Consider the following 16,776-nt stretch of genomic DNA (forward strand, 5'->3'; position numbering starts at 1 on the left):
TGTAGTCTACATTGTTAATGGGAAACGCTGGGGACCTTTGGTATATGTTCCTAACCTCCTGTGTTGTTCCAGTATTGCACAGTGCTCTCTCCCTCCCTGATCACCTGCCCATCACCGGCCGCACTCCAGTCCCAGCAGACCTCAGTGCAGTTCTACCTGAACGGAGTGCTCTACACAGGGGACAGTCCTACTCGCCCTGACAGCGATGAGACGGCGGATGAGGAGGATGAGGGAGAGGAGGAAGAGGAGAGCGATCCTCTTAAAGGTCACTTCCTGTTGGAGTACGTAGAGGACCCGCAGTTCTTCACGGCCAACAAGGAGAAGCTGATTAAACACCACCCCGGAGAGCAGCTGACACTCATCATTAATGTGAGTGGGAGCGGGGACACGCAGTTCATGCGAGCGCCAGGCCACTCACGGAGATGAGAACACAGCATAGGATCACCTTAGGAAATAGTCTTACAGTGTCTTTATGATAGTATTAAAATAAGTCCATATTACTGTCGGACGATCTTGAGTTTGTTCAAGTTCATATCTTTATTGTCAGTCACCACATGTACATATGATATATTGAAATTAAGTTACTCTCGATCCCAGGATGCAAGCAGAATAAAAAGGCGGGAAAAAAGATATGTTTGAGTTTGGCTACACTTCAGTTAATTTTTTGAGCCGTCACAGCTATAACCAGGTGAACATGAAACGATGACAATGATGTGGACAAGTGCTCTTTTTTTAATTAAATAATCAAAGCTGAGCAAACCTGAAAGCAAGTCTTAAAACAGTGTCATTGAGAATTCCATCAAAGGAAGAGATTCCCACTGATGTACAGTGGGTCGCTGCTGTCTACTATGCACCTGCCAGGAGCAATTTAATTGTTCGTCTGTTGTTTATTGTCAGAATAACACAATTAATTGTTAATTACAACATTCAAGTGAACAATTACCTCAATTAAAATGTTTAATTTAATTCTATGTCAAATCTACATGCATGTTCTTCCCTGAATCAAACTCCTGCCGTGTTCTCAGTTTTCACACACAGCATATCAATTTTTCCATATTGACAAACGCCGGTGTAATCACTCTAATCTACTGAACCTAATCCACAAACATCCATAAGGCTATTTTTAGCTCTTCACAGACATTTCCTCCGGACCATGTCAGGAGGAGACGCCTAATTAGCCCAGCTGTAAGCAACACAAAGTTATAAATGAGATGCTCCTATGCATAGACAGTCAATCCAGCGTGTTAGTTGTTCGACACGTTCGAACGCGCACAACTAAGTAGATATAGAAACAGAGTCATTGGTTCTCAAACAGTGTCGTGAGGGCCTCTTCAGTGTGAGTCCTGGTTTATACCTGACTTAAACAGTTCTGGTTTTGACCTTGTTTAGTCCAGTCCTGGCTGAATATCCTGCATAAACTCAGCACATGCTTTGAATTCAGGCTCATCTTAGATTACAGAAGTCGAAAGTAGCTGCATACTTTCTTTTGATCTGTCACAAACACTGAGAACGCCACACATGTTCTGCGAGTCTATTTGTTCAGTCACTCCTGATTAGATTAAAGTGAACATAAAGGTAAACACTGTGTGAATTTGATGGTCTGCACACAAACTGTTTAACCATTTTAGTTGCTCACGCCTGCTGTTTATTTTTTGGAATCATTTTCTTTGCCTGTGCTGCTTTGTTGCATGTTGTTGTAATCTAATATAAGGCTTATACTATAAATTGTAAAATATCTCCACACCTTTAACACCTATTGTTATATATTATCTATGGTAGATTGCCAAAATGATATATTTTATGCAAATCATTTTTCAGTTTATAATTTACATGTTACACATTGTCCATTTTACACATTTGTCTCGACAAATTGTGGTTCTCACCTACTTCTCCTTTAAATCCATTGTTTCCATGTTCACAAGGAGCTCTGTCACAAAGCCAATGGCCCCCACTGTGAGCAGCCAGACGAGCCTCTCTGCGTTTCTTTATTCATATTCACATAAACCAGGGGCACATACACCACATCAAAGGCTGCGGCGTCTCAAAATGTGTTGTTTTCTGTCGGGGGCCGCAAGGGGGGGCTCAGGGGGGGCGACAGCTCAAAGGGTGGTCTGTGTTCATGCGTTTTGGCTGATCTAAGCACCTGTCTGTGCGCATTCGTCACCCTTTAGGAGCTGCTGGCTGTGAAACCATGTAGGACACGCAGACAGGGAAGTGCAAACAAGATGTGGCTTACTCAGACCGACTGCAAGGCCACTACTGCTGTTTTTCTTTTGGGGAAGTGGATTCAGATTTAGACTCGTACGTTTGTGGGTGGTTGAAGCCTATACCAAGCAACTTAGGGCCTTTGGCAGGGTACAGTCATCATAGCTCGACTTGCGGCTTCCTGTTTCTTAGGAGATGGTGAATTCCACTTTGCCATGACGGAGGTGTGGTGTACTTTGTGATTGGGAATAGTATTATGTGTTTAATAAGTAAACAACGCAACTCTATCACAATTTAATTAAAGAAGAACTAAGTAACTTCTTTACCTTAAAGAATTATTTTCGTAGTCCCTCTGGGGGTAATACAAGTGTTTGGGGGGTCTTTCATCTCCTCTGGTGTCTCTGGCCAGAAAACCACAATTGCAACTTCGCTGCCTCCATTACACACGAATGGAATTACAAAGAGGAAGCTAACAGGCTAACGGGCAAAACAGTATTAACAGGCGAGTTTGAGTGAAAAAATTATCTCCATTGTGTAATATCCCTCTCTCCCTTTGTCAGCGTAGTATTTACTCTCACGGACAATTAATGAGTAAAAAAACGCACATGCTATGGTCTCTAGGGGCATGAGTTATTATTTCTGCTTTAAAGGAACAGGCCACCGTTTTTACATACTGAGATATGTTCTTACCTTAGCTTAAGTTGATGCGTAACTGTCTGGTCTTTGTTTATGTCTGGTCTGGTCTTTGCGCAGTAATATCTCGTGAAGATATTGCTGCGCGGAAGTCGAAGTGCTCCTATGTTATTACGCCTTGCAATCTAGTACCCCTTTTTATACGCTTAGAAAATCGACATGTTTCATTTTGTGTAACTAGACTTAGATGGTGTCAAGGCTTGGTAGCTTCTAACTTCATCCCAGTTTGGGGCTATACTTATGCTAGGAGAGGCTAAATGCTAACAACATTTGCGTGACTGAGCGCACGCACAAAGACAACACAGTTACGCATCAACTCGTCTAAGCTAAGGTAAGAAGATATTTCAGTATGTAAAAATGGTGGCCTTTCCTTTAAGGGTTTGTGACCCAAATAATGTTTTAGTGTGTTGGCTTTTCCTTCTGGAGTTATGTGTAGGATATCCTTCCGAGCCATTAAGATGTCCTTTCTGACAGCCCTCTCCAAGATTGGGACCGGCTACAAGGAGTGCATTGGCTTATGACCCTTGTGGCTAGATCATTGTTTAAAAAAGTGTAACACCCTTTACCAGCATCCATTTACTCAATGTAGCCATGTGGGACATTGGGGGAAAGCCAGAGCAACACTCAAAGAGATTGAGAGTCAACCGGCACGTGCACCAAACCCACCACCTCTTTGCAAAAGGCTAACCACTCTGCCGGCTGGTGCAACCCCACGTAAAGAACAGCTTGAATCGAATCATGTGCGCGTCTGTCTTTTATTTTTGCATGCGTCTGTGTTGTCTTTGAGTTGGGGAGCGTTTGTTGACAGAGGCCCAGGGGGTGGCATCCTGCAGCAGGGACAGGACGCGGCCCTGAGGGTGCAATCAAAGCGCGGAAGCACACTGGGAATAAACACTTCCCAACACACACACACTGACACATTCCTCGCCTTACATTTGTTATGTTGAAAGGAAATTAGAATTACACACAGCTTACCTCATACTATTGCAATTCATTTCCCCTGTTTGGCTGGCCGCAGAAACAAAGTCGGCGCGAGTTTTAATTGCATAAATCTGGACCTGCTGCCACAGTGCAAATCGCTTTACAAACATAATCATTCAACCAACGAACAACACCCCGGGTCAGTCAATCTTATTAGGCAGGAAAAACAGTCCAACGATGACAGAGATTTCTAATGTAAACTTGTTAAACTGTTTATAGACCCACTTCCTGGTTTGGTTTTGTGTTGCAATCGTGTTTACGACATTCATGGGCTTTTGGACATTTTTTTCTATTTTGCCACAGTGAGTTTCCATGTTTAGATTCCCACATTTGGATAGCAGACCTTTAATTAGGGAAATGTGTTTTTTCAAAAAACTAAGTCCTGCAGACAGACTTTTCTTATTTGTTTTTTTTAAAAGACTTAATCAGTGCTGTGTGGTTTTGGATTAGAAATAATATGGTCATTGTAGTGGGAGGCAGACGATTTGCTTTGAAGGCAATGAAAACGGTATTCATTTATTGTTTCATTCATTCACTTTTAGACTGTCCTAAATGCCCAGTTCTATTCCTACTCCAGCCAAAGATGATAATGAACCGTTCACTCCAAATATGGCCATCTTTCCTTTTGGTATTAAGGACTTTAGCAATGTTGTGTGGTTTGGATATTAGACAGAGCAGGAGTCATATCTTGTGAAAAGGCCCTGAGAATGTTATGTTGGGCAGCCGCGGCGATGACTGTCAGTGGGTTTGTTTGGAGAAATTTCCCCGGTCATGTGAGAGCGACTCGGAGGGAGTGTTTGCTGCTTTAAGCTCAACTCGGGCCCAAACTGGTGGAGCTACAGCGAGTTTGTTCAGGCCCACAGCTGTCGGACAGGCCAACACAATGGCTGCAATATGTATCAGGGCCATGTGTTAGTAAACTGCGGGTACTATATTACTCTTATCCGTGCGTTGAAGTGGAACTAGATTATTGTACAGTATGTGCTTTAGATTTTTGAAGTGTTTTCTGTGCAGCTTAAATTCTGAAAGGCATCAGTAAATTTTGGCTGATGGGGTTCACTAGTGTCACGTTTAATTTTACTCATATATATACATTTTTATATTGTTTGCTTTTACTTGGCACTTTGTGATTTTATCTGTGAAAAGAGCGTTAGAAATAAACTTTACTTACTTAATAAATATTCAAAAATGTACATAAATTGGTATGCAAAAGTGTGGCCACCCAGACCAATGGCTTTTGCTAAACATGCTCAATAGGTTAAAACATCAAGCAAGGCAGTTCTAGCCAAACCTAATTTGCGATCTGGAGATACCCAGGTGCTTCACTGCGGGCATCCTGCACCTGTTGAACGGGTAAATACAGGGGACACCTTCCCTTTAGTGAAATTAAAGTACCTTTTAAATGGCAGCAGAAGTACCAAGTTTAAAAAGAATGATGATGTCATATTTACTTTCATGCAAATCTGTTGAGTACTTTTATATAAGTTATATTACTTTTTAGTACCAGAACATTTTCTTGTTCATTTCACTGAAATTAGTAATTTTATTCCACCACATTTGCTAGCATGAGTAACGAAAGCAGAAGTATTGTGTCATCAGTACTTGGGCTGTTAACCTCTTACCCCTGCCTTAACTGAGTTCCACTTTACCCAATGTACTGTCTCATTTGAAAGCTAAGACCTACAAAACTGATCTTTTTCTGTGTGTTGTTGCTGTGTTGTGGTCACTTGTTAGATATTCTTTTACTTCCAATTTTTGTCACTTTTTCTTCACATTTTTGTCACTTTTTGTAGCATTTTTCTTCTTGGTTTGTTGCTATTTTGCCTTATTTTTTAGATTTGAGTAAAGCCAAACTGGAGACAGTTTGTTCACCTGTTCAGCTGAGGGTTAAGAGCTTAAACACAATAAAGTTTAGGTATGACTGGTGTTGGGGAAAAAAAGTCGAGAAATCAGGTTCGAAAGCAGGAACCAAAAAAAATATTACTATATTTTTAGAGACCTGTTGGTCCAGGGAAAGCATTAAAGGAAGCTACTTGGTTGTTTCAGCTCAAATTAACATTATTGTTCTCTTTTCTGGTTCTAGATGGAAAATATTTTGGTATAGGTATCGGGGAAAAGCATTGTTCAGATTTCGGTATTGCAAACCAAGTATTTTTAAAGTACCGGTATCCCAGCCCTAATCAGTACTTGTACTAGAGTAGTAGGAACTGGTGGCACTAGTTTTAAGAACATATATGAAGTAAGTCTTCTCCCCACTGTCAGTGTGTTTTTCCATTGACCTGCCCCTGACCGCCTGACGCTTTTGTTTTTCTCTCTCCGTTTTTGGCACAGAAAGGGCCCAACGATCTGGAGCTGGTACCAGAGGAGTACTCGGTGATGATTGGCTCGTATCCCTGTAACATCAGCTTTCATAATGACCAGCTGTTCCACTGCACCATCAATGAACTGCTCAGCTCCAGCGAGGGCGAGCTACCTGTCACAGTAAGTACGCATGCATCTGAAATACCACAGAATGACAGATATGCATGTAGCGCTCCAGAGTCCCTTCGACTTATGTTTGAACAGTCTTAGCCTAGTCATAAAAAGTATTTTCCTGATTTCAATTGGATTTTTATAATCCAGGAATTAGATTGTGCTGTCAAGTGAGCAGGCTTTAGGTTTGCAAGCTGACGATTTATTGTTATTATAATACATATTTCTTTTTTCTTTTTTTGGGGTAAGATGTGATTCCTACCACAACTAGATATACTATATTGCTGATTTAAGAAAAGTCAGCCCTCCAGTTTGTGTTTTATAATAAGTGAAAAGTGATCCCCTTTTAAATCTACCAGTGTGATATTTCCCATATTTACATAACATTACCACCCTCAACTGACAAGAGTTATCTTTGAGAATAATACATTATCAAATAGTCTTAGTCATGGCATTAGCCTCGGTTCACACTGGCCTTGGAGAGCTCTCAATGTCTTTGGCCCTGACCACAACACTCACTTTATGAAGGCCCTTGTTGGAAATATTCACAAATTGACCCTGGTAATTTAAGCAAAACCTCCGTCTGTCTCTCTGTGCGTTTCCAGACATTTGGTCAGAAACCTCACCATCTGTAGAGCTCATTCTAACGACCCTCGTAGGTCTATGCATATTCAATGATGCGTGTGTCCCTCTTTCTATGCATTATAAATGATTTGTAGTGGTAGAGCATGAGTCAGCACTTAGAGGAGTGGTGATTCATCAGGAGTGCCACAATGCCACAGACGAACAGTGAAATGTTTACCTAATACATTCATCAGCCTAGCTTCTTCAATGGCAGTCTCACCTATTACGCAGATGGTACTATCTCAATGGGAATACACACCTCGGAGCTCTCTAAATTATAATTAATGGGCCCAATTAAAGTCCTAATGCGTTGATTTGTCTCTCTGTACAAATATAGTTGTATTAGAATGAAATTGGTCCAGACTGCATGACACTCATGATTAATTACTATTGAGAAATCAAAGAAGCAAAGTCATAGTTTGTGAGCTATATTTTCAAAGCATAACTCTCCTGATGAGACATTAAAAATAGCATCCACTGTTTGACGATAAATCAAAATGTTAAGGATTAAAGCAGTACTAAGTAACTTGTTTACCTTAATAAATCCTTTCCATAGTCCCTCTGGGGGTAATACAAGTGTTGATGGGATGATTGGGGGGTCTTTCATCTCCCCCTTGAGTCTCTGGCCAGAAAACCATGCTTGCACCTTTACCTACTCCGACCCGGAGGCGCAATACACACTAATGGAATCACAAAGAGGAAGCTGACAGCGGGCTAGCACCACTTTACCAGTATTTACAGCCAAGTTTGAGTGACAAAAATGATCTCCATTGTGTAACTGGATGTACAATATCCCTCTCTCCTTTTGTCTTTTCTGTCAGTGTAGTGTTTACTCTCACGGACAATTAATGAGTAAAAAAAAATACACAACATGCTACGAAACCCGCAGTGATGCTTATGGCCTCTAGGGGCATGAGAACGGAAAAGCTAAGCGAAACAATGACATTGTGTACGTGCATCAGACATGTTGTGCTTGTTGCCAAATTGTAGCCAAAATCATCTGAAATTATGTAGCATTTGGGAGCTAAAGTATTCTGCTTATCTTATGACTCATTAAAGGCACACTGCATAACATTTTGGATTCTACTGTTGCCAATACAAAACATGCTCCTAATGACGAGCTCGACGCAGGAAATGCTATTTTTCCTGTGGGTAGTCAAATGTTGGATCTTGGATGAGGACCTAACCTGTTGTTTAGTCAACATCTCCATGGAGACGAGCTGGAGACGCCCCCGCTCCCAGTAAAGCTACAGTCAGATCTTAGGAGAGTGGAGACGCTCACAGTAAAGATACATGTTTGATCGGTCATCTTTTGAAGTATTTTAAAATGTCTGTAAGAAACTAAAGGCTTGTTTTCCTTTCTTTTCATTGGGTGAAATGTTACGCGGTGTGGCTTTAAGCTGACAAAACTATTATTAGAAGAATTGGATACAGCGCATGCATTTGTAAAACACAAGACAATTAAAGTTTTACTCAAAGTGCCCTGACATTGATTCTTTCCCAGTCCTCAATATTTTGTACGTCTGCAAGGTCAAACCATCTATTACAGATGACATCAATTTCATGCAGCCTAACTTTGATAATTCATATTTCCATACAACACAGGGGCTATGTCTGATAAAGCCGCTTCCTTTGCTGCTGTGCCCAGATGCGGTTGCCCATTCAAGTGACGTTTTATTAGCTGAGAAGCATTCATCTATATTTAAATAAGAGTGCCCCTCTGGAGCTGGAAACACATGTTCATAACTGTATGTGCATGCTGGCTTGGCTTGTAACTACTCCAGAAAGCCTTCCCCGCTTTTAGACCCCGAAATAGCAGCAAAGCTTTTATACCACCGTTATGTTTATGGTTCTTACCTGTGGCTGCATCTACCCTCCATCTTACCATTTTACGACGACTACAAAGTACGAACGGGTCATCAGGAGTGGCTTAGCGGGAAAAAGTCAACAACAGTGGGTCATTACCAGTGATTTGTGGAGAAAATCGCCTTTACGCGAATGGGTTTTCTGTTTTGTTTTACCACATTAGCGATAGAATTCGGGAGATTCAGAATAATACCCAAGTGCTCGCTGTGCTTTCTTGGCGCACGAGCAGTAGTCAAAGTGCAAGTAGTGACAGCAGTGAAGTAGTGGTGGTTACATCAATTGCAGGTTTCAAATGATTTCTGTGCTTTCACTTGACTAAACTATCCAGCAGAAACTTTTGAATTAACATTTACTTTTACTTGTATGACTACTTTACTCTGAAGCCATAGCACATAATTGCAGAGCTCCAATCACTAAGGATGTTTGCAAAGTGCATGAGGGCATAAAGATATAGTGCCTACTGTATATTTGCCTTTCAATAAGCGCATTGAGCCGATGCATAGCTCATGGCCATTTGTTTCCTTGCTTACTCTGTGTGTGCCACTTCTATTTATATGTGCCATGTTTGTGCGCGGCTCGGAAGTGGTCCAAGGAGACGAAGTGGTGTGTTTTTCTTTCTTCTTTTTTTTTTTTTTTTTTTTTTTACCAAAGAGAAACAGGAACTGGGAACAATGGCATTTTCCCCTCCATTACACCAGCTCTGCAAGGTTTGTCTGCGCTGGTGTTTGCAAATGAATGAAATAAATGCCTGTAACCAGAAAGACAAAAAAAAAAGGTAGTAACTCTAGACTGAAGGATATAATCAATTCAAAAAGTATTGTAAGTTGTCCTACAGAACTAGAATGAACTAGTTGTAGTGGTAGGAGCAGTAAAAGTATTTGTGGACACCATCAGTGGAAGAATTGTGATGATGCATTTTTTACAGCTCATAATATGTTATAACTAAGTAAGTAATGAAACAAGAACTGCAGACAAACAATGGTATTCACAGCTGCTCTATACAGCTGTCTGCAGATGCATTTAGTAGTTTCTAGAAGTAGAATTTAAAGCACACTGAATTGAAGGAGTGGTAGCTGTTGTATCAAAAGCAGTGGTAAGTCTTTAAGGGACCAAGTGTATTTCAAACGTTGACAATACTAGGCGTTTCATTAGGCTATCAGTATTCATTACCATACTGTAACAAGAAACATGAGGTAGGAACGATGGCATTGACACTTTGCTCTTCAAGAGATTCTTTTTCTTTTGGTAAATATATTAAATAAATGCCTGGAAACCAGAAAGACCAAAAATGAAAGAGCAGCAGAGTCTAGTGAGGCTACTGCAGCTTCTCCCTCTGAGTCGGACCAATGTAAAGAAGGATTTGGTTTGAGGATTGGGGGCTTTTCATCTCCGTCTTTTTCATGAAGTTGGGATTGGGGAAGGCGCTGCTGCTGTGGTGCTGCCGCACAGAGGCCCTGCTGACTAATCAGAAGGGAAGTGTGAGTCCTTTCTCGTCACATCTGGGTTACTCTGAACTGTGTGGCTCTTCTTGCTCATTCGATGCACAAGGCCATTTTTCATGTCCTCCTGCTGGATGCTTTTTTTCCTTTCCTTTTTTTTTGGTGAGAGCATGCCTGCACCTGCGCCCATTAAAATTTATGCGTGTGTAGAAACCATGCACTTGTTTCCATTAAGACCTGCCCATATTATGCTGCACGCAATTTTTTCTACTATAGCTACAAGGTATTCTAAATGTAGCCACTAAATCTTGCTTAAGAAGATGAATTTAATAAATGGGATTCTGTGACTCAAAAGCTGTTTCTCTGTCTGTAGATCCAGGTGGGGAACTTTCATCACACAATCGCCAAAGTGCAGCTTGGAGGCAGCGAGCTGGCCATTGTCGTCTCCATTGTCGTGTGCTGCGTGCTGCTTTTGCTATGCACTGTGGGTGAGTTACCGTTACACGCCAGCTAAGAGCATTACAATGCACTCAAGATACACATACAATAATTTATACAAATGCACTCGCCACAGTGGTCGTGGTTGACTTCTGCGATAGCCTTTTTTACTTCTACCAGAGTGACTCGACTATAATTCTGAATGTAACACCGGTTGAAAATCTTCACAATGCATCTTTATATCCTCCCTACTCCCAGTTTATGATGTATGGCTGTGCGGCTGCTGTTGCGATGGATGCCCCAGATGTGCAGCAGATAAAAGGGATTGGGGGGGGTCACGGTGTCCCCTGGTTGCTTCATCTCCCCCTCAGCAGCAGCCACACAAAGCAGCCTGTGTTCTCTCTGGCCTGTCTGTCTTGAGTCTGTCTGACCGTGTGACTGTATCCTGTCATCTCAGTGAAGAGTTCTGGTGTCTGGGGCAGGTGGAAGGGTGAAAGGAGGGGATTGTGCGGACTTATTATTTTTCTCCTTCACGTCTGTTCTTAAGTGTCCGTAAAGCATCTGTTTTCAATATATCAGTGATGTACTTTGGAACTTGTCTTACAATACAGGCCACAAGGTTAATGGACATGTAGTTTTAACAACAGTGAACGTATGCATTTTGGGCCACAGCAGTTGCAGTGCCAGTGGTTTAGCAGTAGAGCAGTCACAGGTTTGAGGTTTGATCCCAGCTCTGATCAGTGCCTGCTGTCATTGTGTCCTATAGCCACCTTGCCTAAAATAGCATTCCATCACTGAGTGCGGGGAGTAAATGAATGTTGCATGAAATGGTAGAGCAAAATGCGCTACATGAGTCTAATGCATATTTAATTGCTGATAACATGTAACATCTGAGGACAGAGGTAACAATTGTTTCTTTCATACAGTATTAATACTGTGTGAGATTTTTGTTCACTAACTCACAAAAATCCATCTGGTATTTCGCTTGTTGATTCATGTTTGGACCACTGGTGATTTGATCCAATGCGTGGCAGTGCTTTATTTATTGATACATGGCGGTGCCAACAAAATGCAAGCTATGCACATTTACAAAACACAAAAAAGATTGCTCTTAACAATAGATTATACATTTTGATGACTGACTTGGCTGTGCCTGTGACTGGATCAAGCTCACGGTACTTGTTTTCATTTTTAAAATGTATTAATGGTTTAATGTAGGCCTATTATTTTTATTTTTACTTTTTTTATTAAAAAAATAATCCAAAAAATCATTTTAGATCTGGAAAGTTGTTTTTATGTTAAAAAAAATGAGAAAAAAAGCACAAAAGAGCAAGTGAATGCTAAGTGTTTATTGGCCGTAGCCTGGTCATGTGACTCTAGTTCCTGCCACGTCCCCTGCGGCGCCTTACCCGCACTGGGCGGTTGGCGCGCCTGAGCCTGGCAGGTTCGCCAGCTCCATCGCGAAGCTTGCGCCTGTTTCTGCGCTTGCGTCCGTGTGTGATTCTGCGACGAGGAGCCATAGTAACCAGTGCCATGACGATGGCAGATTGCAATCTTAGCAATCACTGGTGTGATGTCATCATTGAGGAATGTGCGCTCAAGTTTGAAATATTTTATTTAAAACACAAACAAACAGAGACAATCCTGCAATCAACATTACAGGTGTAGCCATACTACCATCCATACTCTTCATTCCATTGATACTTTTCACTTTTTTATTTATTTTTCCATGTGCCTTTTAAATGCAATTTTACCTAACCCACTTTAAAATAGCTTTTTTTCCCCATGTAAATTGTGCTTACAAATAAACTTGCCTTGCCTTATCGTTGAATGAACTGCATCATTGGCTTTCAACGGAAAAAAAAAAAAGTTGCTTCCAAATCTCCACCAAAACGCGGTGTTCTTTCACAGTGTCCAACTCGTGATCTTTAGACCTTTGGCCAATCAGCTGCAAATTCCCCACCAAAAGTCCTGTGACAATTAGGTAATAATGTTCTTTTCTCTGTAATACCAATCTGTCTTTTGCCAGGTTCGCATTGATTTTCCAGTATTTTGAACTAATGCGTTTAGTTTGCATCAAAAATCAAATCAGACCTTTTCCTGACTATTTGCACGCCCTGAGTGTTCTTGAGAGCTGATGTAACACGTGAATTTCTCCATTGTGAGATCAATAAAGGCTTTTCTTATCTTCACAACCAGTTTATCTCCAGCAGTCAGTCCTTACTTGAAGTTGAATTTAATTCTTCAAATTCATTAATTTCATAAATGCGTATATTCTTTTTGTATGTACTCAACTCAACTGTTCGTATATGTACAATATGTGACATTCAAGTTCACATGATGTCAATACAAAACATGGGCAAAGCATTTGTAGATCAAGAGGTCTCTGCTCTCAAAGGTACAGAGTTGCTCAAGCATGATATTAAGTTGAAAATGAAACATGAAATAAATGGCCAGTCATCACCATCCTCCGAGCGTTTTCTCATGTGGATCAATAACGTTTATCTAAGTCTAATTATTATGTCACTGCTGCTGCCGCCAAGAACCTCATCCTGAGACTCTCGCTGTTTCAGGGCTTGTTTTTATTCCTTTGAAGTTATTACTGTATAATATATTTTTTCCTCCTGTCTCTTTGTTTTCCTTTCAGCACTTGTAGTATATTGCACAAAGAGCCGGAGGGCAGAGCGCTACTGGCAGAAAACCCTGCTACAAATGGAGGAGATGGAGTCGCAGATCAGAGAAGAGATCCGCAAAGGTGTGCAACTCAAAAGCACTCACACTCACATCATGCAAAAAAAAAACAAAAAAAAAAACACCTTATACTTTGGGAGTATTTACTATCAAAGCCAGCTCAGATCTCCAATGATGTGGAGTTGTCAGTCTAGTATCGACCAAAATGTGTTCTTTGTTGTGATGTATACGGTGTTTGTTGAGTGTGAGGTGGGAGGGAAACGCCACAGTTGATAGATTTGTGCCTAGTAAGCGTGACTCATAAAACATAGCACCTGACAAATGATCAGTCTCTGGCAGACACAACTCAGATAGCCTCTTTTGCGTCAGATATTCCGCCGCTGCCTTAGGCCTGAGGGCGTGTACACATGTTTATCTCTTTTGTCCATTTTAATCAAATTTTGATGCTTTTACGGATACATGTGTAGTTCATTTGAGGAGTGGTGTGACTGCAAAATAAAACTGTGGACTAAGCAAGTCAACTGGTATTCATTATATACAAAGCATTTCAACAATAGACAGTAGACAGGCCTATATCACTCGAAAACTACTTAATTTATGGTTGTGTTAGATTATAGCAGTTGGATACGGACTAATCGGCAGTCCAACAAACATGATTAGTTTAAAATTTCACCAAGTTTGTCTTAAGTAGAGAGTAGAGAGTAGGTGTGGGCGTCTAGGCAAGCTAAAGAAGCTAAATCAAATTGAGATGTATAGAATCACGATCTGCCATTTTGGAGTTATAGTCATACTGTGATCCATTGATCGTCTGTTCAGTGCGGCTCTGCGCCCAAACACAGATACTCTCCCCCACCCATTTCTCCTATTGGTCAGTCTCTGTCATAGTCTGAATGAGTGACAGGTGGATTGAACCACAGTCATGGTAAAGTGGGTCATGGTCGGAGGGTTGGGGGGTCTAGGCCTCAGGGGAACAGAGAAACATCGAGATGAAAATTGTTTAGCTATATATTTTGACCGCCGTGCAAAATGCTGCGGCTTGAAACAGTTTGCTAATGCTAACGGCAGGATGCTAATGCTAACGGCAGGATGCTAATGCTAACGGCAGGATGCTAATGCTAACGGCAGGATGCTAATGCTAACGGCAGGATGCTAATTCTAACGGCAGGATGCTAATGCTAACGGCAGGATGCTAATTCTAACGGCAGGATGCTAATGCTAACGGCAGGATGCTAATTCTAACGGCAGCTCATCAAAACTCAGCAAGAAACTATGATTAAATAAGTTAAAGTAATAAAAAAGTAATTATTGACCAGACATTTGGACAATGGACCAAAAATATTGTCCGGCCAATAAAGATCCCAAAAAAATCAGCATTGGCGTCATCCGTAGAAAAACCCATATCTGGCAACCTCTAATATATATTTAGTAATGCACCAAGTTTGCAGGACATGGTGTTATTGTGTTGTTTACTCTGAATGTTGTTAACTACTTAAATTAAATTTGCAACGCCCGAGAGTGCAAAGTCTACCAGACCAGCAGGTGTTGAGCGTAAAGTGTGTCCATCCGTTTCCCAGTTTTTGCGCATGTCTTCTCGGGCATTAAAGTAAAGTGCCGTGAAGGCCACTCTGCATCCGAGAAGGGCCAGATTTATGGAGCGGAGATATGGCGTCGGATAGGGTAAGAGAAATGAAAGAGAGGGGGAGATAGGAGCTCCGAGTCAGGGCCGCGGCAGGCAGGAACGTGGGAGGGAGAGGTTATTTAGTCGAGGGACAGAGATAGATTTGTGGCTGGAGTTCAGGGTGAGTGTGCGGCAAAACAGCGAGGTTCTGCTCAGCCCCAAGCAAAGAGGTGATAAAAGGGGAGTAAAAGACGAAGATTGGGAATAAGACATGTTCCAGGTTACAGCAACGGGAGGGCTTTGGCATTCACTGAGATGAGCGGTTAAAATGGGAGTGTTCAAGGCCTCGGAATCTAATCAAAAGTGTGAAGTGAGTAGTGATTCGATTGATAAATAACCCGGAGGAGTGAAGAAATACAATACGGTGCAAAAAGGCTATGAAGAAAGAAAGCTGTGTCAATGTGCCCAAAAGCACCAAAACACAAGAAGGCTCAAATCAAAACAGGAGCATAGACTAAAGAAGTGCCCAGAATTCTTAGAAATCTTCTTGTTCCGGAGAATGCTCTTTCGTTTTTTAGTCTTCATAATTTTGGCTATTTTATGGAATATAATCCACAGAAACAGAGGTTCTCAAACTGTGGGATGCACACAACACATTTTTAGACCCATTTTAGTCTCGGTTCGAAGATCTAAGCCTGGTAGTGATATTATATGAGGTGTGAAAAGTTTGAGAACCTCTGCTCATAAACATTCACAAACTTCCACAGTAACTATAATATTCACACTTGCTGGAAACTTACTGTGCTGTGTCTTGTATGGTCCCACTGGTCTAGTTTCCTGTCCACAAACAAGCCTCGTCCAACCCCAAAATGTCTCTCATTCGGATACAAAAGGGGGTTTCCATGAAGAGATCTCTTGTGTCTAATTAGAAGAACATGAAGCGTCCACACTAAGTCGAGATTAGCATGCAGATTCAAGTGTCTGGGCAGCGTTTCACAGTCTCGCGCTAAACCTCAGCCTGGACACATGTTTTGGAAGCATCATACCGGATCTGGCCAAAGCATTGTCTTGCGGTAAATATTTGTGTGTGTTGTATTGGACAGCATTCGGCGCGACTGGCAGCGGGAAAGGGAAGGCAGCGGATCACAGAGAGTCTGCTTTTTTGGCATATTTAGCATTCGACCAGAACCAACCTAGCATCTCTGGAAAATCAAATGATACAATTGTGCGACTGCTGATCTGAAATCGCTCCCACTGTAATCAGCAGCTTGGCAGACGCTTCACATCGTGAGAAAATGTGATGCGTTTGCCCCAGACAGACTAAAAGCCGACTATGAGGCGGCAAACAGAAACAAACGGTGCACCTATACCACTGTTTAAAATAGACCAATCAGGCATAACATTGTGACGGCTGTCAGGTGAAGAGGATGACACCGGTTATCTATTTAGCAAAGAGGTGGATAATATGTGTTTTCCTCCTTCTTTGAAGTGATCACTATCAAAAGAGGTCCTGGAAAGGAACAATAGTGAAATGGCAATAGATGATGCTGAACCACTCAGGCAGGTAATGTGGGAATTGATGGCAAGGTGTTGTGCATTTAAACCGGATAGGTTGAAACCTCTTAACACCCGCCGTAACCGAGTGCTTTTTCTCCAGTTCAGCTTTACCCAAATCTAAAAGTTTACAGCCTTTAGGTAGGGCTGTGTATGGTGTGATATTTCAGCTTGTGATTAAGCACTTTTAGAACA

General features: G+C 41.5%; 1 protein-coding gene across 1 annotated transcript in view; it reads left to right on the forward strand.

The window, feature by feature from the left end:
* The window catches only part of plxnd1 (plexin D1), a 124,696-nt gene that overhangs the window by 82,660 nt on the left and 25,260 nt on the right, over window positions 1-16,776 (forward strand). Inside the window, exons 18-21 of the mRNA XM_079557741.1 lie at window positions 73-369; window positions 6,211-6,360; window positions 10,654-10,768; window positions 13,366-13,473. Of these exons, the coding sequence (XP_079413867.1) occupies window positions 73-369; window positions 6,211-6,360; window positions 10,654-10,768; window positions 13,366-13,473 (670 nt within the window). The remainder of the gene's footprint in view (window positions 1-72; window positions 370-6,210; window positions 6,361-10,653; window positions 10,769-13,365; window positions 13,474-16,776) is intronic.

The sequence above is a fragment of the Gobius niger genome (assembly GCF_951799975.1).
Source record: "Gobius niger genome assembly, chromosome: 6".
NCBI classification, from domain to species: Eukaryota; Metazoa; Chordata; class Actinopteri; order Gobiiformes; family Gobiidae; genus Gobius; species Gobius niger.